Here is a 27,961-nt window from a genome sequence, read left to right on the forward strand (position 1 = left end):
CTTCAGTAAGGCAGTAATAGGCTTGTCTGTTTTGGACAGACTAAGGTACAGCCACATAAACAGGCCTAGCTCCTGACCCCTAAGGCACAGGATTTGGGCAATGGTAAGAGCACCACATCCTAAACACAAGACTAGAGGGTGTCTTCTGTGTTCATGTGGATGAGGGATGTGGAGTCAGGGCCAGAGAGGCCTCACTAAGAGCACCACTTACCCCAGGACAAAGTGTTCAAAGCCACAGTCTCGCTTTATTCTGTTTTATGTCTAAACAGAAAAGACAGTTCCAATTTCTGTCTTATGGGAAGAAAAATGAACAAAAAAGCACAACCAGGCAAAATCAGGCTGCCTAGCAAGAGCTTCCCTGACGGCTAGCATACAGGGGAATGCCAGCACTCAAGAGGGAGGAGAGCAGAGGGGGGTGTTGGGAAGGAGGCAGAACCACAGATGATGCTATGAGTTATCCCAGGGAAGAGTGGATGCAGAGGGAAGGCCCCTGCCTTGTGCTGCCTCTACCTAAAGCTCTTAATAAAGCAGGAGAGGGAGGTCTGTCTGAATCCAGGCGCTCCATGGCATGCTATTAGGTTCTTTGCAGCAGTCCTGTGGAATGGGTAGGAGGAGGCAGAGCCGTTTTTAACCTGGGGAATTGGAGTAACAGAAGACAATGGGGCTGCTCACTAGAGGAGCTTGACATAGTTTGCAGGAAAGAGTCCAAAGTAGCCATGGCAACGGCCCCGCCACCAGCCTTCATCCACCATCTCAATGTCAGTGATGATGTCATCTGGATCAAAGGAGAGCTCATCGCTTCCCTCTGGGGAGGAAGTTGAGGAGACATTAGGATGGTTAGACAGGAATCCCCTAGTGCCTGTCTGTGCCAACTCTAAGCCTCAGGGAAGGAAACAGGCCCAGTCTTTTGGGATCTTCCTTGACCCTCAGAACCCACCATTTTTCCTATATCAGGGGCCACAGGTGTGCCAGGCCCTTCAAGGGGCTTCACGCTTACCTCCTTGGTAATCATACAGGGCTACAGCAGAGGTCCCTGTACCACCAGCCTCGACAGATGATTCTGAATAATGGGAAATATAAACATTACATGGAGAAAGCAAAAAGACATGATCTCACTGGGCAGAAAGGGGAGATTCCCCCTCCATCTCTGATGCCCAGAAACTGACCACATTTGGGAGCTGCTTTCCCCTCCCCATTCACCCCACTCACCAGCCTGGTAGGACAGAGAAGGGGTGATCTCGGGCTCCAGCACATCCTCATAGTCTCCCTCTTCCTCCTCCCGCGGATCGAGCTCCCCAACGTCCTCATAGTCGTTCTCAGGCTCCTGCTGAGGCTCCGCTTCATACACTGGCTCTTCCACCACCTGGAGGCCTTCAGGAGTCCTAGGGGGCAGGGCTGGAGGCTCCTCGTCCTGAGGAGAGATGTGTGGGCCAAGAGGATTCAATGATGACCTAATGGGGTTGCCAACACCCTTGCCACCCAACCTCTTCCCTCCCCTTTAGAAGCCTTTCCTCAGAAACGGTCTGCTCTTCATTCCCAGTCTCCTAAAACATTTGCCCTCCCAAAGGAAGCGACAGGAGGGAACTCAAGGTGTGAGGCGAGGGGTGTGGAAAGCAAGGCAGAGCCTTTGGAAAACCAGAGGAACATCAAAGCAAAAGCACACTGTTGGCCTACCACAGCTAAGAGAACCAACTGTCCAGGTTTGCTCGGGACTAGGGAGTTTCCAGAATGCAGGACTTTCAGTGTTAAAACCAGAGTAAGATTGGCTGCCCCTATACAGTCCAAGACATGACAGGATGGTGTAGGGACAGACACTCTCTGGGACACTGCTTACCTCCGGGGGATTCTGTGGTGGAGTCTGCATCCTGGGCAGAGAGGGAACGGGGTGTTCTTTTGTGCTTCTCATGGGTTCAGGTTCTGGGGGTGGGTGACTCTCTGCTGGAGGCCAGACCTGAAGAACAAGGGGATGATGGATCCTTCATCTTTAGTTGGTCCAGCAAAGGGTACCTGTTGCAGCTGGTAACCACTTGGCACAGCAAAGGCCACCAGTTGTTGCTGGTGACCTGCTATCTGTTAGACTCTTATTATAGAGACTCTAACGGGTAGAGTCTATAAATCCTGATGGCTTTGTTGTTGTGTTGTTGTTTTTCTCTTGACCTTCTGCTACCTGGGACCAATTACACACATGGAATCTTCGCAAAGACAAGCACAACAGACTCTGCTCAGCAAGGGAGACATCTGCCTTCTATTTATTTATTTATTTATTTATTTATTTTTGCCCATCACTTGGACACCTGGGATACCAGTCAGGTCAAGAGATCTTGGACCCCCAATAAGCATGCACTCACCTCTGAGGAGATCTTCTTGGGCACTGGGGCTGGCACTGCTGGCTCTTCCACAGGCCTCGGTGGCTGTTGAGCTTCGCGGCTCATCTTCACCACAGCCTTTCGCTCCTGTTGCTGCCTGGCCATCTGCTGGGCCTTCTCTTCTTCCTCTCGCTTCCTCTTCTCCTCAGCCATGGACTCAAATTTTGCTTTCAGCCCACGGGCACCACTGGAAGCTGCAAACACAGATGAGGAAAATTAAGGGTGTCTTGGATTGTGAGTGGAGAGAGGAAATAGAGCTTTTAAAAAAAGAGAGAGATCTGTTAACTATACAGGAGGAAAGAAGATGAGGAGGTGACTCATGGAGGGTGTTGGAGGCTGCAGACCCCTGGCCCCTTGACTTTCTTTGCCTGCTGGGGTGAACAGAGTAAACAACTTGTTTTCCTGTGCCTGCAGCTGCTCTGAGCATGAGACCCTCACGAGTTCCTGATGGCAGGGGAAGTGGCTTCTGGTGGGTTTTACAGCTGGAAATCCCAAGAGCTGGGGCGTGGCTACCAGTTAAGGATCCCAATGGAAGCTTCCCTGGAGCTAAATAAAGTTGGCATTCTTGTATCAAAGATGATCCATGTCTCCATGTCTCTGCATGTGTGCATATGTGTTTAAATCTCCAGCCCCTTTCCTGGCTCGTATAAGGTCCTGTAGTACAGGTGCTACAGGAAGGGAAGGTACAGAGGTTTTGAGGGGACACTAGGACTTGGGCATCACATGGCACTGAAGCTCAGGTTCCCTATGACCAAAGCACCAGCTGTCCTTTTAAAATTATGAGTTCCTGAACCAGCATCTTTCTCATCCCATATTCTTTAAATCTATGTATCTCCACCCGCCACCACCCTATCCCCCATCCCAAAGGTCTACTCTATCTATATTCCCCAGCTAACACCTCACTCTTGTCTCTCTGTGTCTCTGTCCCTAGTTTCTTCCCTGATGCCGCTCCTCTTGCCATCCAGTAAGTCTGGATTTTCTAGGAGACAAGACCCTGGACTGATGAGAGTGGTGCTCTCATCCTCCTTGGCTTATCTCAGTGGCCAAAGGCATGCAAGGGATAATCTTGGAGGAGAGAGAGTCAGAAGAGAAAACACACTGAAAGGCACTGAGAAGGGAATTAAGACTAACCGGCTTCTATGGGGGTGGTCTTCTTATAGGCTGTGGTTGGGGCCTCCATTTCATTGAAGCCAACGGCACTCTGCAGGCAGAAGAACAGTGTATATAGTCAGGGGAAGCAGAAGGGTAGGGATCCATGAGCCAGCACTGGGGGAAAGAGCCACCCTGGGAGGCATCCGTAGCCATGTAGTAGGTAACAGTTAGACTGGGTCTGCAATATTATCTGGTGGGAGAGTGATGAGGAATAGGAGCAACTCTGTAGTAATAGGAGCAGCGGGCCGCTTCCCGCCACCCGGCTCCCGCACTGGCTAGCTTTACCTGAAATAATTACACGGAAACTGTATTCTTTTAAACACTGCTTGGCCCATTAGCTCTAGCTTCTTATTGGCTAGCTCTCACATCTAGATTAACCCATTTCTAATAATCTGTGTACCACCACGAGGTGGTAGCTTATCGGTAAGATATTAACCTGCATCCACCTTGGAGAGGAGAGATATGGCGACTGCCTGACTCAGCTTTCTTTCTCCCAGAATTCTGTTCTCTCTACTCCACCTACCTAATTTTCTGTCCTATTAAAGGCCAAGACAGTTTCCTTATTAACCAATAGACATATGACCCTCCTCCATCAGAGAGAAGGGTAAAGAACTCTACTGGCGAGCTCAGCTCTCCCTTTGAAAGCTCAATGGACTTAGAATTGCAAGTTTCTGAGCCCATTTATACCCAGAATGGAGCAAGATCCTTGCTCACACAGGAAGAGGAGTCACTGAACATACAGTATGGTAACACAAAGCAGGAAGAGACCAGACAGGACTAAGAAATGCCTGAAATGTCATGTCCAATCTCCCTAGTGTCTCCCTTTCCGCGCTAACTCTCTGCCCCCTCCACTCTTCTCAGATAAACCTCAGGTTATAGAATTCATGCTCCTTGGTGACCCAGCTCCAAGAGTTCCATCTGTCTTCTGGCTTCTCCTTTCTCTTGCTATCCTCCGTGCAGCTCCTTTACCACAGAGACACTCCCAAGACCATGGTATCCTCTGTTTACCTTATCCACTCGGTCCTTCTGGATTCCATATTGGCCACCAAAGCCCTTGGCATAGTCTGTGGGAAAGAAAATTCTGAGAGTGAAAAATAGGAGATTAGAATGTTGGGAATGGGTCTGGGAGAGGGAGCAGATGGACAGGGAGACAGGAATGTGGAAGGCGGAGAAAGAGGAAGAAATGTCAGAGAGAGACAGGGATGCCAGGAAGAAAAGGAAAAGAGTAGAGGATGGAGGTAGGGGACTCGGGAGAGAAAGAAGAGAGAGATGGAAAAAGGAAAGACAGTAGAAGTGACAACTAAGGCAAAATACAAGGAAATAAACTGGAAAACAAAGCAAGCCCTCCAGCCATAGCTGCTGAGTCCCAGGGAAGAGCTCTCTGTCCCCACTAAGGCTGACTGGCCTGTGATACTCACACCAAGCAGCCCATTACCCTGCCTGGCTCCACTCCTTCCTCAATCCCTTTCCTCCTTGCCCCATTCTCTGCCCTGCTTCCAATTCTGCTGTCCTTCCCATCCATGTTGACTATCCTCGTCCCTCTCCTTATTCTGGGACCTCCCTCCTCCCAATCCAACCTACTTACCTCGCTGAGACTCGTGCTTCTCCGTCTCTCCCTTGTAGTCATATCCTAGAGCTGCTTTGTCCCGTTTATCCTTCTCTACTCCATAGCGGCCACCAAAGCCATGAGAGTAATCTGCAATAGACAGGAGAGGCCTGAGAGCCTGGCCTCAGCCCGCTGGAAAACGCGCGCATGCGCGCATAAGAAGTCTACAGGAATGAGCGCAGGGTGGGAGGGCAGGGAAGGTTCGGAGCTCAGATAGTGGTGAGCAAATTTAACGGGGACGACGCCCTCACCTCCATCCCAAGACAAGAAGAGCCCCTTGATATTTTCCAGGAAAGACTGTGTATAGAGAATGTGAGACGAGATCTCTGGGATAAAAGGCAGACATGGGAGATAAATGCTGTCCCTCCACCCCCTTAGAAACCGAGAAATCTCAGCCAAATATAGTAACTTTAAAGTAGTGAAACTCAGAAAGAAGGAGGAGGAAGAGAGGGAAGAAAGGAACAGATACAAGAAAAGGAGGAAAAGAGGAAAGATGGGGGAGATGAAATAATCCTAGCTCCAGAAAGAAATACAAGAATTGGAGCTACATAAATAAGTACAAGAATGACAGTCAGCACATGTCACAGAAGCCCCAAGGGGTTTACAGTCAGCGCTCAGCGAAATGGGATTAAGACCTAGGGTCTGTGGTTCTAAAATCTACTCGAGTGGGCATGGGAGCTGGAAAGGAGGTTCTGCCCAGTCCTAAGAAAAAGATGTCTAGAAAAATGCTGCTCACTTGTACAGAAAATGGCAAGGTGTCTTGTAGTCTGTTCAGATTTGACAAGAGGAAATTTTACCAGTAATATTTGAAACTCTAGTTCTACATCTGAGCGTGGAATGTAACTACTCATTTTTTCCCAATTAATAGGATTTAGGAATTCTAAGCGAAGAAAATAACTTAAATACTGATCTCAGAAAATACATACTGAGAGGGAGGGTTCTAGGAGGTGTGTCAGTCAGTACAGTACCATGTAAATATGAGGACCCGAGTTCGAGTCCCAAGAGTGCAGATACAAAGCTAGGTGTGACAGTGTATGCCTGCGACTCTAGAGTGGTAGAGACAGGGACAGGATGTCTGGAGCTTGTTGACCTGCTGGTCTTGTCAAATCTATGATCTCCAGGTTTGGGAGAGACCCTGTCTCAATAGATAAAAGTGCACAGCGATCAAAGAAAATACCTAACACTGACCTTTGACTTCTGCATGCCCCAGCACATACATGCACTCACACACATGAGCAAGCACACACAAAGAGAATATATATGTGGAAAGAATATCATAAGAAAGGTAGCATGAACACAACACAAAGTAGACTTCAAGAAAGAATTGCATTCTAAAAGGCAAGAGGGACAGCATCGTCCATCAGGAATAAGTACAGTGGAATAAATCTAATTCATGAAGCAAAACCTGAGAGAAACAGTAAGATAGATAGACAAATTTATGGTCATTGTTGAAAATTTGAACCTCGTGAGCAAAAAGAGCCATCAGTAAAGTTATAGAAGATCCAAACAACTTTGTCACTAAGACCTAGTTGGCTAAATGACTAAGAACACTCTGTCCCAAACTACATAATCAACTCTTTGATCCTAATGCACAGAGGTCATGTGCAAGACGGAAATACTGGAAATCATTTTTTGATCTCAATAAAATTAAAAGCCAATATCAATAAAATGATATGGAAAATTTCCTCAACTTAAGAAATAAAAATACATAGTTTCAGTTTACTAGACACATGGCAGGCCCCATGTTCTAGAGCCAACACAAGTTGGATTCTGTGGTTTTGTGTAGGTATGGTTTTGTATTGTTTGTTTCAAGAGAGAGAGCATGAAGTTGGTTGAGCAGGAAGGATCTGAGTAGAATTGGGAGGGGGAAAGAATATGATGAAAATATAGTTTGCCATGGCCAAAACAGTGGAGGGCTGGAGGGAGCCATGATAAGCTGCTGGAAGGGAGCTGTGAGCAGGGGAGCGACCCTCCAGGTGGCCAAGGCACTGGATACTCACCTTTCTGAGATGCGTGCTTCTCCACTTCTCCTTTGTAATCAAAGCCCACTGCTGACTGAGGAGAGAGAAAGGATTGGTCACCTCTATCTGCTTCATACCCTTGCCTTCACTGCAGTCCCAGAGGCAGTGCTGGGAACCCGTGGCTAAATTTGGAAGTTGAAAGTAGGAACAATGCTACAAAGTAGTCATCATGGCCTCTGGACCAGACCACTCCAGATCCAAATCCCACTTCCCTCATTTATAATTGGTTAGCTTTGGGATTATTCAACACCACTGAGCACTGGTCTCTTTAAATGATATTAAATGTGTCTTACCCACTACAGTGGCAAAATTGAGAGAAATGCTCTCTCTTCATTTGGAATAATATGACAGCTCCAGAGAGCAAGGTATAGTATCTGCTGAGTTAGCAAGGAATCAGCATTTCCCCGCCATGTGAGCCTCACAAACTAAGATGAGGCAGTAGGTAGCAAAGACCCTGCAAACTAAAAGCTATGTGTGCCTCTGGGCGCCTATGGGCTAGTCACCTCACTCCCCCTGAACTGTGCTGATCTCAGCATGGCCTCACAGGGATGCAAGGCACAGATTTTGGTGGGATGGGATCCAAGTTGGTCCCAAGACCTAATCCATCCTGGGACCTGTGTCCCCATCTGCTCAGTAGCTCCAGGTTTCTAAGCAAAGCTTGGCTTTGTATCTTAAGAACTGGTCTCTTGGTTTCCCTGCTCCCCTCTTCCTTTCTCTCCCTCCCTCTTTCTCGGGGTCTCCTATACCTGAGGCTGGCCTCAAACTCCCTCTGTAGCAAGGATGACTTTGGACATGAGGAAGACAGAAGATAGTTAATTCTTAGATAACCAGAGACCGAGGGAGCCATCAGGCTAATGCCTGGGGGCCTCCACTTTAGATCCAAGGCAGTTTACTCCAGGACTCTTGCCCAGAAGAAATTCCCCTATTGCTGAGGCTTTTCCTCTCTGACAGGCCACTGGCCTCACTCCCAGCCAGTAGGCTGACTTCCTCCTTACCCCACTGTGGGCCACAGAAACCCACCAGGCAGGTTTGGCTGGGCAAACTCCATGCCAGGAGGCTAACTGCACTGTGGGTTGCTGAAAACAAGGCCCTGTGGAATCCTGTGGGGTATATTCTCTGCAGTTTCAAAGGTCCCCAAGAGTGTCACACCTAGTCAGGGCTGTGCTGTTAATAAGACACAACCAGCTAAATGCATCGTGCCGAGACCAGTTCAAGCAGAAGTGGAACCAGCTTTGCTCCACACCCAGTTGAGAAGTAAATAAACCCAGGCTCCCTGCACATCAAGCCGATCATGTTCCCTCTCTAGACACACACCTATTCAACTTGCGGGGGCTCTGACTTAGTGTGTCCCATGCTATCTCTGCTGCAATAAATCTTACATATGACAGACATGGCAGGCATACTTCTCCTGTAACTCTTGATGGACAAATGGACTTGTGGGAGGAGGGCTAGCAGGCAGCGCATTTCTGACCCTCTACTTCTACCTGGGAGTGAGTATGTCCAACATACCTGGTTTATGAGGCACTGGGGTGGTCCCCATACCCTAGGCTAACAGCTACCAACTGAGCTACTTCCCCATCCTCTAGTCTTTCATTCAGGGTTTATGGACATGTGAAGTGCTTAGGTGATGCAATTTGTGCTTGTAAAATAACAACTAGCAATAAGGGGTTGGGCAAAGACCACCAGAAGGAAGCCAAGACCTAGGAAATCCTCCCTTGTTTCTAGCACCACATATGCTCCACGTGACATTATTGTCTTTAATGTGTTTTTTGTACTTCTTTTCTTTTACAGCATGTCTTGAACTTTCTCAGTTTTGTTCGGGGTGTATTTTCTCCTACAGTGCAAACAATTATCATCCTAACACTTTGCAGCTTGGATTCAGGCCTACCTGCTAGTAATAACAACAACAACAACAATAATAATAAAAATAATAAACCAGATGTGAATATTCTCTAGCCCATTCCTCTCTCCCTCCCCCTCTACTTCTCCCTCCATAGCTCCCTTCCCCTTTCAGATGAGACTCTAACCTGTGCCGTGAAAGGATTCAGCTCCTGATATCCTAAATTGGAATTTAAAGCATCAAGGATCGCCAGCCTTGCTCCTTCCACAGAATGAGCTGCACCCATTTAGAACTGCCTTTTGTTCTCTTTAAAGCTACCCTTGTACACAAAGGAGTCTCCATCAACACCCCAGCTTCAGGGATCATTGCTCAATCCTTCCCCTTCTCAGAGCATTGGCATCCTAATGAATTAACCGGCTTACTTGCTGATTTGAGGAATTCTTCTCTGCTAATGCCTTGAGACATTCTTACACGGAATCTTTGCCTATTAACTGACTAAAGGAGGCTTTGCTGATGAACCCTGGGCCTCTCCTGGGCGAGGCCAGAGCTGCACTGCAACCCCAGCCCTAACGAACTTAAATGGATGATGATGCTCCACACACAGCCTCCCCACCAGCCCTGCTGAGACAGGTCATGAGATCTGTCCTGGACTCAATGCCAGTACCAGACACACGTGGCCTCTGCTGTCCTGTCTTTCACCTGAAGAAGCATGGACCTACATTTAGGACTGAATGTTGGTGAGGCCCACATAATGTAAGGGCTATGGCAGAGGGGGAAAGTTGTCCCTTACCTTGTCTGCCCGGTCCCTTTCGACTCCATATTTGCCCCCAAAGCCTCTGGCGGCATCAGTCTGAGAAGAGTGTTTCTCCACATCAGCGACATATTCGTGGCCCACAGCACTCTAAGGAAAATCAGAAATGGTGTATAAAAGATCGCAATGACCTTAAGAAATCGAGATGGCAAATGGATGTCAGGATACAAGAAATTCCCTTCCGGGTCAGATCTGTAGCCTTTGACAGGGCCGCCAAGGAACCGATGATGGGGGACACAGTAACTTTCTCTAGAGCGGTGCCCATCCTAGAATCCTTTTTCACATCACAAGAGAGCCATTGTTCAGAAACCTCCAGGAATGTACTGGAAGTCAGAAGATAGAGAAGAGATGGCCAGAGCAGTATTGAACCAAAAGAAGGGAGAGGAGAGCTCAAACAGGGGCACTGCAGAAAAGGAGCAAAGCTTGGGTGCATCTAGAGGCACTGGCTAGATGCCCTGACCGAATGACGTCTCCACTCCAGCAACCAGGTATCTCTGTCCTAGATCTTTAATCACTGGACCAACCAAAGTTCAGAAGTGAATTCTGAAGTTTCAATGCACATATAAAAACATTGCTAAACTGGGCAGTGGTGGTGCACACCTTTAATCCCAGCTCTTGGGAGGCAAAGGTGGCTGGATCTCTGTGAGGTCAAGGCCAGCCTGGTCTACCAAGTAAGTTCCAGGACAAGTTCTAAAGCTACAGAGAAACCCTGTCCCAGAAACAAAACAAAACAAAAGATTGCTAAAGGTCTGAGGAGTGGCTCAGTGTATAAGAGTCCTTGTTCTTCAAACATGAAGACTTAAAATCAAATCTCTGGCTCCCACAAAAACAGTGAGGCATGGCTACATGTACCTATAACCCCAGCATGGGAAGGTAGAGACAGGTGAATTTTGGGAGCTCCCTTCCCAGCCAGCCTGGGTGACCTGATGAGCTTCACACTCAGTGGGAAATCCTGCCCCAAGGCACTAAGGCAGAGAACTGCAGAGGAAGACATTTGACATCTTGCTTGTGCACATACAAGTGCACTCACCGCCCCTACAACCTGCATGCACACATACACCACATACAACATATGCATACAACACACATACACACATGATGTGGGAGTGTCATATATCAATCTGTTGATTTCATTGGTTAAGCAATAAAGAAACTGCTTGGCTGGCCCTCATAGGTTAAAACATAAGTAGGCAGAGTAAACAGAACAGAAGGCTGGGAGAAAGAAGCTGAGTCAGGATTCGCCATGATTCTCCCACTCTAGGCAGATGCAGGTTAAGATCATTCCTGGTAAGCCAGCTCGTGGGCTACAACAGATTATTAGAAATGGGCTAGTCCAGGTGCGAGAGCTAGCCTAGAAGAGGCTAGATAGAAATGGGCCAAGCGGTGTTTAAAAGAATACAGTTTCCGTGTAATTATTTCGAGTAAAGCTAGCCGTGGGGGCGGCCGGGTGCTGGGGATGCAGCCCTGCCGCTCTTATTTCAACACACACATAATCACATAATACACTAAGGCAGTGGTTCTCAACCTTCCTAATGCTGTGACCCTTTAATACAGTTCCTTGTGCTGTGGTGATCCCAACCATGAGATTATTTCATTGGTACTTCATAACTGAAATTTTGTTACTGTTATGAGTCATAATGTAGGTATCTGGTATGCAGGATATCTGATATGTGGACCCCAAAGTGTTGTAACCCACAGGTTGAGAAAAGAAAATAAGAGAAGTTGCAATACAGACAGAATACACAGCATTTAAAGGCAACAAATAAGTCTATAGCTTATTTTCCCTCCTCCACTAATGTTCCCTGCTTCCTCAGTCTGAGTATGGCATAGTTTCCTTTTGTTTCTGTGATTACAATAGCTTCCAACTTTAAAGGAGAAAGGTTGTATTTGGCCACAATTCCAGGTCAAGGCAGGAACTTAAAGGAAACAGTCACATTCACAATCAAAAGCAGAGAGAATAAATGCATGTAGAATTGCTGATTAACTCGCTGTTTCTACTCTTATATAACACAGGACCCAAGCCCAGAAGGTGGTGCTGCACACAGTGGGCTTCTCACATCAATTAATGTATTTAAGACAACCCCCAAGAGACATGCTCAGTCTGACCTAGACCGTCCTTCACTGATGCTCTTTTCTCTGCTGGTTCCAGATTATGTCAAGTTGTCAATTAAAACTATCCATTACCCAGGGTCACAGTATTACCTGGAGCTGCAGCAGGCAGCTGCTCTAATGTCTTGACTCTCTTTCTGCCTATACTAACAGCACATAGATCATTCTCCTTTAAAGCCCAAATGGACATCATATTTGGAACAAATTTTTAATCAAAGCCCCAATAAAATAGTACTTTGCTTTTCATCAATTTTTCTCTAAAACAGACCTCTCCTATTCTACTCACCTTGTCCATCCGGTCCCTTTCCACTCCAAACCGGCCTCCATACCCATGGGATGCTTTAGGCCCCGACTCCAATTCCTTCTTCTTTAGAATGTCATGCTCCTCGGACACTTTGTTCCTCAGCTGGTGGATGCTGCAAGTAACCACACACTTGATGCTCACTCACCTCGTACAGGGAGGTCAACAGTCCCTTTTCCAGAAAAGTGGAAATCTTTTATAGCAAAACTCTTGAGACCCCCAAATGTATGAGTGACAGGTTTGGAGTAAGAAGTTGGTACTCTCTAGAAGCCAAGATCCTGTGATCTCTTATCTTTCTCACTAACATACCTTGTCATCTTTAGTCCCATTTTTCATGTTCTCATGTAAACAGATGATACCTATATACTCACTGTAGGAGCCAGTCATGATAAGCTAAATATGAACATATCTCTCAAACGAGGTTCTTTACTTCCAACCATTATCATCTGCTGGAGTAGTACTCAGCCATTCATAAGTTTAATAAGAGGCCTGAGCCTCAGTGGTTTACTCTGAAGCAATGCCTGGCTGCAGGAAGGACCAAGAACTGAGATTACCCATGCACCACCCAAAAACAGACCATCCAAAGGAAATGCCTAACATTCCAACAGCTGTAGATAGTACTACCTACCAGCACACACTCACCAGGATGTCCCTAGACAAATGTCAGCCAATCAGGGGTCCTGAACTCTAGGCCCATATTTCTATATGATATGGCAGCCAGGCTCTCAAGCCATAGTTCGTACCTGAAGTAGTCATGTAACCTTCCAGACTGGCTGTCACTACCCTAACAAAAGGTTAGGATGTTGTTTTGCTCCTTCCTTTGGAATTTGGAGGATTCCTGAAAAGAGGTGCTAATTCAGCCTAATTCAGAGCTGGGGGCTCTCCATTTATTCCAGTACATTGGACATGTGGGGAGACCAAGTTTGCAAACTTGCATAAAATAAAGGCTCTTTGCTTTTACATACGAGACTCGGTCTCCTTGTTGGCTTTTTGGGGGACTTCGCGGATTTGGGCATAACACAACTGAGAAGTTATCGCTCTCTCTGAAAAGACCTGCTTTCAATCACTTAGGTGGTCTGTCTCAAGAAACATAAAAATATGCAAATGCCTTTAGACCATGGTTCTAAGAGTCTACCCCAGAAAAACATTTTTAAATATGACAAAGCTTAAAGTCTAGTGATTGAAACATTACAGACAGTAGCAAAAATAACTAATCTGTATACCTAGTAATTGGGAAATAGCTAAGAAAATAGAAATGCTATCTTTCAAATAACATAATGGAAGTCATTAAAACTGATGCTTATAAAAATGTAGATTTGAGTAAGTTTATTTATTCATTAATATTAGTGTAGTTTTATTAGTGTATTTTTTTTTGTCAAGCAATAACATTCTGCAACCTAAGCCTGATAATTTCTGAGAATAACAAACTCTCTTAGAACAGTTAAAGGTTGATGGAGGAATGTCATTGGCTAATAAAGAAACTACCTTGGCCCATTTTATTGGTTAGAACATAGGTGGGTGGAGTAAACAGAACAGAATGCTGGGAGGAAGAGGAAGTGAGCTCAGACTCGATAGCTCTGCTCTCTGAGACACACATGATGAAGCTCCAACCCAGGATGGACGTAGGCTAGAATCTTCCCGGTAAGCACACCTTGGGGTGCTACACACATTATTAGAAATGGGCTAGTCCAGGTGCGAGAGTTAGCCGAGAAGAGGCTAGATATAAAGGGCCAAGCAGTGTTTAAATGAATACAGTTTGTGTGTTGTTATTTCTGGTGTAAAGCTAGCCGTGCGGGAGCCGGGCAGGATGAAAAGCAAGCCCGCAGCACCAACAAAAGGTCCCATAGTTTAGGACTGGTACTCCACCTCTGACAGTGACACTGGCGGGGGAGGGGGGACAAGAGCACTCACTCCTCTACTAAGTCCATGCTCTTTTCTATATTTACTACCATGGAGGCTGCAACACTGAGGAGGGAGAAAGCCACAGTCTGTTTAGTCTGAAGATCTGAGCTGATCCATCAGCACTATGCCAACAAACGACAGCAAGAGCTCACAAATTTGGAAAATATGCAAGGACCCTGGACCATATAGAAATATCTGGGTGTCCAGGGACTCCACAGCTCAGACCCAGCAGAGACTGGTTTCAGGCAGAGTGACTGTCTCACAGTGGAGATGTTCTCCTTCTGTGGAAGATTAGACCCATCTGCTGGTCTAGCGGGATAATCTTGCTGAAGCCTTTGTAAAAGCCTTTCAGCGTTAGCCACAGTTTATTTTAGAGAGCTGGCTAGGAACCAGATGAAATCAATCCGCCCAGCCTGCAGGCACCTGACCTCTTTGGCAGCAGTGAAAGCAGAGATCCAATGAGCCTGCAAAGGCCTCAGAGCTGCCTGAGTCTGAACTGGACGGATGGGGCTTCAAGAGGCTCCCAACTGAGGTATTCAAGGGAGAAGTGGAGGGCTGGGGACAAACATTGTTTGCAATTGAGAAAATATGCAAATCCGCCTACTGAATGGCTGGCTAGTTAGGGGAAGGTGCCAACAGATGACCTTATTTGAATGAAAATGTTTTAAACAACAACAAAAAAAATTTACAAAATTGGTTTTGTTTTGTTTTGTGTCTCATTTTTGTTTGTGAGAAACAGTCTCACGTAGTCCAGGCTAGCCTCTACTTCAGGTAGTCCAGGTTAGTCTCTACTCCCTGTGTAGCCAAGAATGACCTTGAACTCGTGAGCTTCCCACTGTTTCCAAGTGTTAGGATTACAGGCATCTGTAGCCACATCCAACTGAAAATCAAACTTTTTATAAATTTCTTTACCATATAGCTGAATCTATCTGAGTGGGTCTTAATATATAATCATTTTATTTGGTAAATATCCGTTAAACAACTCTGAGTGTAAAACATTGCCAGGCTCTAAGAACACAAAAGATCTCATGTATGGCAACAGTGGACAGATGGAAGAGACACAAAAAAGCAAAACGTTACAGCCAAGGTGCCAAGTGTCACACCTAGGGGGCTTTTGACACGCTGTCTCTGCTCCACGCTTTCAAATGACTTGTATTGATGGAGCAAGAGAATCAAGCAAACATTCGGGACTTCAGAGGGAAAAGGGAGAAAGGGCAGCACTGTTGAGTTCTATAAGGAAATGAAAATAAAGGTATAAAGCTGAAATAATTCAGACCATAAAGTCTTTATTCCCAAACAATATGAACATGTGCTTAGGAAAGCCTAAATAATCCACAAAGTTACCAAACTATTAAGTACTTACAGCAAGGTTACAGGATGCAAAGACTATCAAGGTCAACTGCATCTATCTACCAGCCAAAGACATTTGAAAACTGAAAGTCAAAAGTAAGTTATACTCATGACACAACACGAAATGCTTTAGGGGAACTTTAACAAAATATGAGTAAGACAGGAACATTAAACAATACTTCTAAAAAAAAAACAACCTCAAAGAAGACCTATATAAGTAGAAGAATAGCTCAGGTTTGTAGATCAGAAAATCCAATACGACCAACATGTGCATTCCCCCTTAAATGACCTCCACCTCCAGTGGAATCCCAACAAAATCCCAACAGGCTTCTTCTTCTTTTTCCAGGAGCTGACTTGCTGGTTCTACATGTATAAAATTATAAAAGTCTGGGATAAACAGGTCCTTCCTCTCATAGTTCAGGGAATTCTGAGGAAGAGAGGAAGGAAGAATTGTAGGAACCAGAGGTGTCAAGGGCACCAGGAGAACATGGCCCACAGAATCAACTGAGCAGGGCTCATAGGGACTCACAGAGACTGAAGAGGTGATCAAGCAGCCTCCACAGGTCTTAGCTAAGCCCTCTGCATAAACGTTCTGACTGTGGAGCTGGGTGTTCTTGTGGAACAGTAAGAGTGGGGAGTGTCTCTGACTCTTTTATCTGCTTAGGGCCCTTCTCCTCCTACTGGGTTGTCTGGCTCAGCCCTGAAGTGCGGGTGTGTGTCTAGTCTTACTGTATCTTGCTATGCTGTGTTCCGTTGATGTCTCTGGGAGGCCTGCTCTTTTCTGAAGGGAAATGGATGAGGAGTGGATCTGGGGGAAGGGGAGGTGGGAGGGAAAGCTGGGCAGAGTGGAGGGAGAGGAAACTGCAGTCAGGATATATTGTACAAGAGAAGAATTAAGAAAAAAAAAGACTAAATAGGAATTATGTTTTTGTATCAAAATAAAATAAGATAACATAAAACCTTGGGATAGTAAAAATTATTTTTAAGGAGTACACTGTTGGAGTTCTGTTTGGTTTCAGTGACCTACCACACAACTACAACAGTCCCTGCACTGTGGTAACTACGCTGCCAGGGCAAACACATTGCTTAGTGAGGGAGAATAAAGTTCAGAAATCAACCACACAGAAGGTCAAACAAACCTGCTAAGTCAGTGGGAAAGTGACAGTTTGAATTTTGTTTGGCAAATGGATATCCATAGAAAAAGACGAAACTTAATTTCAACTTCATATTGCACATAAATATTAAAAGATAAAATCTTAAATCGAACCAAATGTTAGAGACAATCTTCACACCTTTTTTAAATAGTTACTTTTTTTAAAGATTTATTTATTTATTTATTATATATACAACATCCTGCCTCCATGTATGCCTGCATGCCAGAAGAGGGCACCAGATCTCATTATAGATGGTTTTGTGAGCCACCATGTGGTTGCTGGGAATTGAACTCAGGACCTCTGGAAGAGCAGCCAGAGCTCTTAACCACTGAGCCATCTCCCCAGAAACTTTAAGAGAATTTTTTTCTTAGACAAAAAGACAACAACAAATAAAAAAAACTAACCCAATAATTATAAAAATCTTTTAAATAAATTAGACTTCCTCAGAATTCAAATCTTGTGCCTATGAAATAATGTCATCAGGAAATTAAAAGAACAATCATTACTCTTGGATAAAATATTTATAAAACATACATCTCACAAAATATCTATTTCTAAAATATATAGAGAACTCAGTAGGAAAATAGTCCATTGTAAAGGTGAGGAAATATTTAACAGACAATTTATAAAGAAGATGGAAAAAGAGACATTCATGACATGCAAAAAACACTTGATGAAGTTTACTTATCCAAGAAATATAAATTAAAAATACCACATACCCACAGAGTGACTAAAATTCAAACTACCAACAATAGTAAGTGTTGACAAAGACATGGACCATGAAACATGTAAATGTAAAATGTATTTGTGAAACAAATACATTTCTGGCAGAAATAAACTATGGTAAATTCCTATTGGAAAACAAATTGGCAGTTTCTCAAAAGTAAACACACACTGACTATATGAATAAGCAATTAGATTTTTAAGAATACCCTGGGAGATATAAAAAATATATGTCAATAAAGAGATGTGTGTTCAAATGCTCATAATATGTTTGTAATAGACTTAGAAGTCCAACAACAGAGCAATGAATAAACCAAACTGTAATGTAGGTACACAGCAGATACTATTTGACAACAAGAAATAAAAGACCAATATATACAAGGCTCTAGCTAGATTCCAAAAACATTATAAGTAAAAGAAGACCAACACAAAAGAATATAGTCTATGTTATCCATTTACTGAAGCTCTAGAGACACCAGGCTAACCACTCTACAAGATACAGGTCAGTGTTTATGTGTGTACTGGCCAAGGAGACACTGACTACGGAGACACTGAGAAGTTTCAGTGGTAACTGAAATCTTCTATGTTCTGACCGTACTGGTGGTTACTTGTAGTATTATCAAAATTCATCGAACCATTTGTTTATAATCATTACACATTACAACAACGATTTCTTTTTAAATAAGAAAATAATTAAATGAATGATAGCTTTTATGTCCTCATAAATAGGCCTATGCTTATGCGGTGAGCATGGCATGTCAGGAAGGCCAGACTAATTTTGTGAGATAGTTGATTATACTGGGTAAAGATATGTCATTGTGATTGTTTAATAAAAAGCTAAACAACCAACAGCTAGGCAGGAGGTATAGACAGATATTCAGGACAGAGAAAGCTCTGGGAAGAAGAAAGAGGGAGTCACCAACTGCCAATGTAGACGAGGCGGGACATGCAGGAAGAGAGGCAAAGCCATGAACCACATGACAACAAGGGGATGAATAGAAATGGGCTAATTTAAGTTATACGAGTTAGTTAGAAGCCAGCCTAAGCTGAGGCTAAGATTTCATAATTAACAAAAACTCTCTGTGTTGTCATTTGGAAGCTGGCTGGTGGGCAGAGGAGACTTATTACAGACTATAATGTACTTGGTTGCTTTAAACAGAACAGTAACCATAGAGAAAGGGGTAGTGGTCGTGGGAGGTCACATTCCATTTTAAAAAGAGAAATGTCGGCATGACAAATTAGGTCTATTAGAAATGATATGACATAGGGACTAAGGCCCATAGACCCAGGCTGAGCTGAATTCAAAGCATTTGTGTGTGTGTGTGTGTGTGTGTGTGTGCGTGTGTGTATAATATATATATGTCTACATCCTTAGACAGATTGTGAAGATCAAGAATGAATACCTTACTTCTCTGTGCTATGAGAATGACATCATCATCTATTAAAGACAGGCATGTCTGCATAATGGGTCTCAGCTCAGTTCATGTTGCCCTTTATTCTTATCCATAGCTGTGGTTTTCTTCATAGGAGCCCTGTGAGGTAAGGAGGCTGGTACTATTAACTCCAGTCACATGGTTAATGCCCCGAGTGCTGGCATAGCCGAGCTGGTTGCCGTCCCTGGACCTCCAGGGTTCTACTTTGAGGTATTGTGTCATTCTTCATTTCTACCCAGTGTAGAATGGTAGGACCCAGAAATCAGGTAAGCCACTGAGATGGGTACCTCTAGCTACTTCTCAGTGAGACCTAATCCAAAGGCTTCAGGAAGCACCGAAGGCCTTGCCCAATGCAATGCTGCCCACAGTACTGTTCATAGTACCTTCTGGGAGCTGACTTGTTCACAGTGCATTCTGGGAGCTGACCTGTTTCTTTTTACAGCGAAAGAAGATAAAAATCAAAAGTTTGATTTTAGAAACACAAGCAAGAGTTTTGCACGGTGACCTCATATCTGTTGAATCTAAAAGTAAAAACTGTGCTTATATCTTTGATGTCATGGCTTTTCAGTTATATTTTATTTTACGAAAGTGTCAATATGTTACGAATTTGATAATAGACACTCAGAAGACAAAACCCTCGGTCCTCTCCCGCAGTGAGTTTAAGAATCACTGTCTGAGGGTGATAAGGATGCTTTACTAGTCAAGGGGTAAGACAGCAGGCAGAGGAGCAGGCAAGCATAGGGATGGGGAGACAGCCCTTGACCACTGGGCCATTTCTCTACACAGTTGATGAGGGACAGAAAAATCACTTAAACTGGTCTCTGAATTAGAAAGCCACCCCCAGACTAAACTAATTCAAGGCTGACCTGAAAGATGCGAGTGGTGAGGGGGGTAGGCGGCCCGCCTACTAAGAACCACAGTCACTTCCTGTTCCTGTTTTGAGTCAGCTCAGTCTGGCGAGCCCTCTCCACTCCAGTTTCCCCTCCGCTCCCAGTGTCTTGGTGATTCCCACTTGACCACGGAGGGTGGCTCAGTGGGCCCTGTCCAAAGAAAGAGGCTTCACATTGGCGTGTCCCCTGGAGGACTGTTTGATCTGGGTAGGAAGACTGAAGATCAGAAAGGATAAAAGTTTGCCCAAGGTCACCTAGCCTGTTCCCATAGGGGATCCGAGCTTCTGTACCTTGAAGGCTTTAACAAATGCACACAAGTAAGCCTTTGGGGAAGTATCTCCAGTTATTCCAGTGGTTATGGATCCAGTTAATTGGATATGTAGAGTTACCACAGTGTACGGCCTCAGGGACCCAAGTCAGAGCTATGTGTACAGTGCTATACCATGTAGGGAGCCATTTAGGGAGAAGGAAGTCTCGGCTGTTGCATAGTTGTATTAACTTTGGGGGCTGGGACTCTGATAAATCTCTATTAACGGAGCATAGAGATAATATCACCAACATGCTAAGAAGTGCTACGTACCAGCAGACGCTCAGGTAGACGACTCAAAGAACTCTCAACCTGAACCTTCGGGTAGCTGCTATCATCCCCGTGAATTAATAAAATGAGCTAACTAAATTCATACTGCTGGTAATGACAGAGCTGTGAACTGAATCAAAATCTTCCAAAAGCAAGCTCCTCCCATGGGCCGGTGGCAGGACTCTAGAAGTCCTTAAAAGGCTCTGCTCTTACTGAACATGCAAGATGCAGGCTCCGGGATGGGAAAACAGCGGGATACTGTTTCCCCGTCTCAGTAGGTCCCAGAACACCAGGACAGGTGGCCTTCACTCAGAAAAGGAAAAGCCTCCCTCAACCTTCTTAAATCTGTGAGCTTTCAGGGGAATGAGCATTAAAGAAGCTTCTGGAAAGGCCCTGTTCCTATTCTTTTTCTTTGTCACACTGTGTACTTTCCAGACTTGGTTGATTTGTTAAATATTCAGTTGGGGCTGGAGAGATGGCTCAGCAGTTAAGAGCATTGGCTGCTCTTCCAGAGGATGTTGATTCAATCCCAGCACCCACAAGGCAGCTCACAGCTATCTATAACTCCAGTCCCAGGGGATCCAGCATCCTCTTCTGGCCTCCATGAGCACCAGAACCACACATGGTACATGGCCATACATACTGACAAATGACCCTTACATATAAAAGTAAATAAAATATAAAAATAATATTTAATATAGCTGCTTAAATCAAACCATTTATGTCTGAATGGTGTTCAGTAATATTCCAGATCTGCCCAAATGTGTGCCAAGTTTCCTAAGACTATGGCAGCTGCAGTGCGGCCATCACTGACACCTTTAAAATCCAGGGGGAAATGAGGCCAAAATATTGTTAGAGTGTGGGTGGAGGAGTTGGGAATGAAGCTGAAAATCGTCTTAATCTTGCCAAATTTAGGAATGGCATTGATTAATTATTTTTCAGCTTTTTTTTTCTTAAAGCATTGCATTTACTTTGCTACTAAAATATGACAGCCTAGTCCTACAATGCAATAGTCCTGGTGAGATGGTCTGGACTAGTCTGTGGAAGAGAAGTATGTCTCTCAAGGGCCAAGGACAATAGTCCACAGAAAACCCTAGCTATGCCCATATTTGCTTCTCTCTTTTTGAGACATAGAGTCTCATGTATTGTGGTGATACGATATTCTAAAAATATCTCCTACATCTTAAGAGATTAAAACTTTTGCTGGCCCTCACAGCCAAAGTTAATAGGCCTTGAAATCACTTAACACTTAAGACTGCAAGCGTGTTAAACCTGACTCTAGGAGAACACTGTAACAACCAAACTTACTTGCCATCTGGTCAATTCTTACAACCTAAACTAATGCACAGTTGCGATCTTAAATCATGTCCTCTTCTATGCCCCTGACCCAGATAATGCGTGTACATCATTTGCTGAAAGCAGCAAATACAGAAGTTGAAAGCAACTTCCTGAAAAATGCCATAAATGTTGAAAGTAACCATTGTGGATATTGGTTGATAAACAATGATATTTGTTTATCTGGGTCAGTTGGAGCCAGAGACTTAATCCCATGTTAAACTCTGTTAAAGATTTTTGCCAGGTGTTCCTCATTCCTTTCCCCACGTAAAGCTTTCTATGCAGTTCAATTGAGATAGAAGAGAGCTTTTAGTTAGGGGGATCCAGAAACCAGGCACACAGTCACAAGGCAATCATCTGCAAGACAGACACACAGAGACACAGGAACACACAGATTCACAAGTCAGCCTTCAAACAGTCTAAGGGACTGAGACACATACAGCAGACCAACAGAGGAAGGAAGACAGACAGAGCATGAAACAGGGAATTCAAATCTAGACTCTCTTTTGGTTAAACAAGGGGAAGTGCTTTTATTTCTTTCCTTGATGGAATACCAATGCATTATTGGTAACTAACACACAGTGTAACCTAGGCTAGCCTTGACATTGAACTTCTGACCCTTCTGCAGAAACCTCTCCACCTACAGCCACCTCCCTCCACCCTTCGGTGCTAGGATTACAAGCATAAGCTATCACGCCTAGTTTCTTTGGTGCTAGAACCAAACACGGGCCTTCATGCATGGTAGGCAAAATTGTTTCCACTTGAGCTACATTGCCACATTTATTTCAGATAAAAAGAAAGTTGGATCATTGTCTTGAAGACTAAACATTATTACTAAAATAGGATTAATCATGAGTTTCCAAATGTCTTGTTTCTTTATAGTAACACTAATGGTTCCCAATTTCCATCATGTAGTCCAATGCAAATTTGTTTCTCAAGTCACTGCCCCAACTATGACAGCAGATATTATCTTCACTATAGAATTTATGGGGGAGTCCTTAACCTTGACATTTTACTGATGCCTTCTCTTTTTGAAACAGGGTCTTATTACATAGTCCTGGCTGACCAGAGATCAGCCTGCCTCTGCCTCCTGAGTGCTGGAACTAAAGATGCATAAGACCACGCTCAGCACTGAAGTCTTCTTAACTGAAGTCTTCGCAACCCATTGGCAGTCACCCTACACTCTAAACACATGTTCTACATTTATCTAAAGGGATAGGTGAATGGCATTTTATAGATAACTGATAGAGATAGATAGATGGATAGATGGATGGATGGATAGATAGACAGACAGATAGATCTTCAGCATTTGTGCCTCTTCTCTGACTATCTCATGTCTGATTGAAGGAAGCTAATCAGATAATACAGCAAACTGCCGGGTGGAGGTGGTTCATAGAGCTGTCATACATAAAAGACAGATAATAAGACAGATGATAAGAAGAGAGAGATGAAGCAAATACACATGAAGACATAGAAACACACAGAGACTGATTCTAGAACAAACAAATAAACAGAAAGATTCCCAGACATGGCTATTTTCTTGCTGCACATTGCCCAGAGCCCGCAGGCTTTTCATCAGCTCTCCATGGACCACCCCTCCCTCCCAGTCTCCCAGCACCTACTTGATGTGCTCTGTCCGTCCAGAGCCCTCGATGGTCTTGGCTCCCCACCGCTGCTCCTTCTCAGAGATGTCATTCTAAAACAGACAGCAGGTAACCAGCAAGAAAAGGGCTAGACTGCAAGGAGCCTCCTAGCTGACCCTCCCCATCTCCGTCCCCTGCATTAGATGCTTCTTCAGTCAGAGTCTCTACTGTCACTCCCAGCTGCATTTATCCCATCTCAACCCGCATGAGAATTAAAGTTAAGCTAATGATCCTTGGCTTACTCCGAATCACCCACCCTTTCCTCCTTAGATCTCTCAGGACATCTCAAATCAAGCACCATAGGCCAGAAGAGTCCCAGGTTCAACTGATCTTCAACTTCAGGATGGAGTGACCTAGTCCCTCAATTTCACTATCAAATACAATCACACCTGGGCCCTTCTATGTTCAACACCAGTTATCACACATTCCTAATAATGTCAGCTAGTGGTTCTGCCAATCTGTCTCACCACAAAGACTATCCTAATCTCAGATACTCCTTCCTAATCCCTCTCAACGGCCAGAGTGGCTGAGGTGTCCCACACCCCATTGTCCCAGTGAAGTTTATGCCCTACTCACCACAAAGTCAGGGTCTGTATCCCAGTCATCACCCTGGGTCTCCACGGAAACAGACACATCATGCCCCACTACAGACTTCCACATCTGAGGGTGACAGACAATGGAAATAATTAGGAATGACAGAGGAATCAAGAGGAAGGATGATGAGAATGCTGAAGCAATCAAATGTTTCTCGCCATTCTTAGAAGGAAACAAGAGCTGAAACAAGCAGATAGAAGTTCTAGGGAGAGTTCTTAGAAGAGAAGGGAGTGGGAGTTATTTAAGATTTCAGAGTGGTCTGAGTCCACCCACATCTGGAGGGAAGCCCGTGCAGATGTAGGCAACACTGAGCAACCTCTGTCAACGTGCCGTGACCACTCACTGCATCTACAGCTTGTAGTACTTGACAACACCTTCTGCAGGATTGGGGTGGCATTTCCCTCAGATTTCTCCATGGTTTCCTTTCTAGTTGTCAGAACATAAATGAGTCCAGGGTGCCTGCTGTCTGTAATCTGCTTAGCTACATTGAAACTGTTTCACCTGTCTATGGGATACGGTCCTACATTCACTCTAAGACACACTCACAGAAGAGCTGTCTGGACAGTTGGCTGAAAGACCCACACTAGTTGATGCAAGGGGGAACATTGACGGGAATCTCAGTTTCCTAAGGGAGAAAACACCGAGGCTTTATGTTTTAGCACTCAAATGAAAACACTGTTCAACTGCATTTAAAGATATACATATTCAAACACCGCATGTAACAGATCCCCTTTTGGAACACATGTGGGATTTACCAACCAAGTAAGCAAGCGTTGCGGGAGTCTTTGGAGAAAACTAGTTTGGCAGGGGAGCAATCATTCCTCCACTGGATACCCGTGTTTTCCTGAGCCTTGCCAAGGGAGCGTGAGGAGGAACTGCCTAGTCACACTGTGGGCTTCTGAACAGTGGCGTGGCAAAGTAACAAGGGGCAGTGCCCATCTGCTCTGGTAGTCTGTGGGATTTCCTGGCTCCACTCTTACCTACTGGCTGGCAGGACCCTGCTCACACTTCTTTCTCAGGGACTTCCACCGCAGGGAGGCCGTTCTGGTGTTCATCACTGTTTCCCAGAGGAGACACTCTTCAGTTCCTATCTGCTGGACTCTGTCCATTTAGGCCCCAAGTCTCCACTGAAATGCACCTGGAAACTTCCACCCTTGTCTCTGTTTCCTAGCAACCCCCAGAAGATCATCCCTGGAGAATCTAAGGAGCGGAATTAAAGATCTGCTAAGGGGGAATTAAAGATCTGCTAGGGGCAGTTAGGGAAGTGGTGAGCTAACCAGGCCAAGGGTCACTTGAGCTGCTAAGAACATTGCCTTCCTTACTTAGCAATAGCTACTGATAGGGCTTAGCACAGGTAAAGATGACCTGTGAACCACATCCTATGGCCTCTCTTTGACATGACCTGGCTCTTGCGCTGTTCTGCAACAGAGTGAAACTGGAAAGGAGAAGTCAACTGTATTCATGGGCAATAAGGAAGCAGTGAGGTCCGATGGTCTCATCTTCTGTCCTATCCCCTGCCCCCAGGCCTCAGCCATCTCTCCCATCAACCTCACATACCCCTTTTTAAGATCAAAATAACTTAATATGCTCGTACTCTTGATAACTCATCAGTAAGGTTGCTAACTTGAAGCAGAAGGCTGGAGAATAACCCGGTGAAGGACAGAGAATGCCAGCACATCCAGTGCCTTAGGACTGTGTTGACTTATGACAATAGTCCACACACACCTCAGTAATGTAAGAGTAATGGGACCACAGCCAGTAGCGCAACACTGAGTATGTACCTCTTAACCAGATAGTAGACTAAGCCCTTCACAAATATTAAATACTTTGACAACTCGCTGATTCCTGTAATTTTGTTCCCCAATGTTAAATAATGAAGGGCTTAGCATAGCTGCTTGTCTCTGACACTCTGGGATTCCCACAAACACAGAGTTACCCCAACTGAATAATCATGCCTGCATTTGTCCCCTCAAAGCACTTGGCTCAGCACCAGTGTTCACGTGGGTTAATTCCTGTTCCCTTACATTTCCCAGGTGCCGTCCCCATAGACCGAACAACAGTCTTCATCTTCTGTGGGACTCCTTTAGCTTAGTGCCCTGAGAGACCGTACAGCAGTCTTCATCTTCTGTAGGACTCCTTTAGCTTAGTGCCCAGGGCTAACCGGCCCTTAGAGTGGGATGTGTAGATCCTCAATAGAAGCCAGGGTATACTTGGCTGGGCCCGCGGTCCTAGATGGCTGATCAATCACGTTCCTGAGTGCAGGCCATTTCCTTGTTCCTATCTTCCCATGCTCATTGTCAACCACTGCACGCAGACCTGATGGCCGTCACAAGTTCAGCACCAATTAGCAAACTAAGGGCTGTGTGGATTTCTATTCCACACTTCCCTGTGCCCCCAAGTCTCCTAGAGCTCTGAGTACCCACCTTCACTACTGTTTGTTCAAGCTCCCAGCTCCGGCTCTTCAAATCCACACCCGGCGGCCCCCACCAGCTGCTGCCACTTCAGGGCAAGAAACTGAGCAGCGGCTTTAGTTCCGTTTTCAGGTTTTCTGTCATTTCCTGCCACACTGTCCTCACAGCTACTTCCTGAAGTTTGAGTCAGTTCCTTAAGCTTTAGGTACTTAAAAGGGTTAAGTGTTTCTGTGTCTAGTATTTTGAAAAGTTTTTGCAAGTCATGGGATAGTTATAAAAGTGACCACATCTGAGCCACGTCCCTAAACAGTTAAGACTACTACAAGAATGTTGTAGAACTGTTCTGTGTCCTACGTAGGACAGTTGCATCTAGGATAGTAAAAGAATTCAGAACAAGCCAGAAGTGGATGTGGTAGCAAACATCTGTGATCCCAGTACTCAGGTGAAGCCTGGGCTACAACACTGTTTTAGAGGTCTAGTCTTGAGAGAGGAAAACAAAAACAACATTAGATGTGGGCTGGAGCAATCAAGAGAGGCTTCCTGGGAGATGTATGTGAATCTTGAAGGGCAAGCCTGTAAAACACCTCTTCATTACCTGTAGCACTTACACACAGAACTGATGTCAAAAGGATAACTCCTGAGAAAGGAAGGAGGAAGTCCTAGCTTGTTGGGAAACTGTGTGGAGCCTGAGCTCACTGACAGAACTCTGACTCCAGATGAATTCCTCCAAGAAGCAGGAGCTGTGAACTCTGACACACTCCGTGCTGTTAAGATCTGTGGCCCTTCCCTTCTATCTTCAAGTTGGACATGCTCAGGTGACTTGTTTGGGCCAATGAAATAGACCCTTTCTGAGGTGAAGGCCACTGAGAGTTTGGAGGCCTTTACAGTTGGCTGCTTTACAAATAATCCCCCAGGGGGACTCCTCTGGCAGCCTGAGGCCCTCAGTGACAAAGAGGATTCAAAGAAACTCCCAAGATCATCCTAAGACTTTGTTATAGAATCTGACCCAGGCTCTTCTTGGAATTGTGACCTGATTGCCCTAGAGATAATGAACCCAGAAAGGGTCCCAGATGGGTTTCTCCACTCTTGGACTGTAGAGAGCATTTCTACAGAAGAACAGAGTGTTTCTGCAGGAGGACAAAAAGCTCCTAAGGTCCCTTCCAAATGGACGCTAGACTCTGGACATTTCATTTGTTCTGTTAAAGCTGTTTTAAAGTAGAGACAATGTAGAAAGGGGAAATCTTCTAGCTAACCTGGAATTCTAATTCAATGTCAGAATTAGAGTATCAGAGCAGACATTCTAACACATCATATGGCAATGCAGTTCTCTGGAGAAACTGTAGAACTTTAGAGATGAGACCGAGAAAACTCATTTCCCCTTTACAGATACCCCACGTTCGTCCCCTGAGTGGAGTGTAGCACGCAGGAATAACTTTGAAACCAGAGAGTTCGGGTTCGAAATCCACTTGTTCAATGAGATAGCCGGCCAGCTTTTCCCAAGCAGCAACTTCAAACAAATGCGTAATTATACCCACCCTACCTGCATGAGCTACGAAACCCCCACACTGTGTGTCCTAGGAGACTGATTTGCTGTTGCGCTCTGTTCTCCTGAGAACAGGCTATCTTCAACTTACTGTACGGACAAGACTGACCCCGAACTTACGATCTCCTGTCTCAGTCTTCTGAGTGCTGGAGTTATAGGCAAGTGCCCAACGTTTTCCAGTGTTCTCTCAGAACTATACA

The 27,961-nt window shown here is 45.0% G+C and overlaps 1 protein-coding gene across 3 annotated transcripts; it reads right to left on the reverse strand.

The window, feature by feature from the left end:
• Positions 1-27,958, reverse strand: Hcls1 (hematopoietic cell-specific Lyn substrate 1). 3 transcript variants are annotated; one of them, XM_041672738.1, is made up of 14 exons: positions 27,882-27,958; positions 23,790-23,873; positions 23,193-23,266; positions 12,192-12,321; positions 9,776-9,886; positions 7,125-7,179; positions 5,104-5,214; positions 4,527-4,582; positions 3,498-3,567; positions 2,349-2,560; positions 1,835-1,951; positions 1,210-1,411; positions 998-1,060; positions 1-805 (listed from the first exon to the last, which is right to left on the reverse strand). In XM_041672738.1, the coding sequence occupies exons 2-14, from the start codon at positions 23,871-23,873 to the stop codon at positions 672-674; spliced, it is 1,419 nt and encodes a 472-aa protein (XP_041528672.1). In that variant the 5' UTR covers positions 27,882-27,958; the 3' UTR covers positions 1-671. The 3 variants fall into 3 exon arrangements, with proteins under 3 accessions (XP_041528672.1, XP_041528669.1, XP_041528671.1); XM_041672735.1 differs by lacking the exon at positions 27,882-27,958 and adding an exon at positions 26,231-26,301; XM_041672737.1 differs by lacking the exon at positions 27,882-27,958 and adding an exon at positions 24,788-24,891.
• Between the last annotated feature and the right edge of the window lie 3 nt (positions 27,959-27,961).

This window comes from Microtus oregoni, unplaced genomic scaffold (genome assembly GCF_018167655.1).
Source record: "Microtus oregoni isolate MIOR12 unplaced genomic scaffold, Mior012 000023F_ref0000262, whole genome shotgun sequence".
NCBI classification, from domain to species: domain Eukaryota; kingdom Metazoa; phylum Chordata; class Mammalia; order Rodentia; family Cricetidae; genus Microtus; species Microtus oregoni.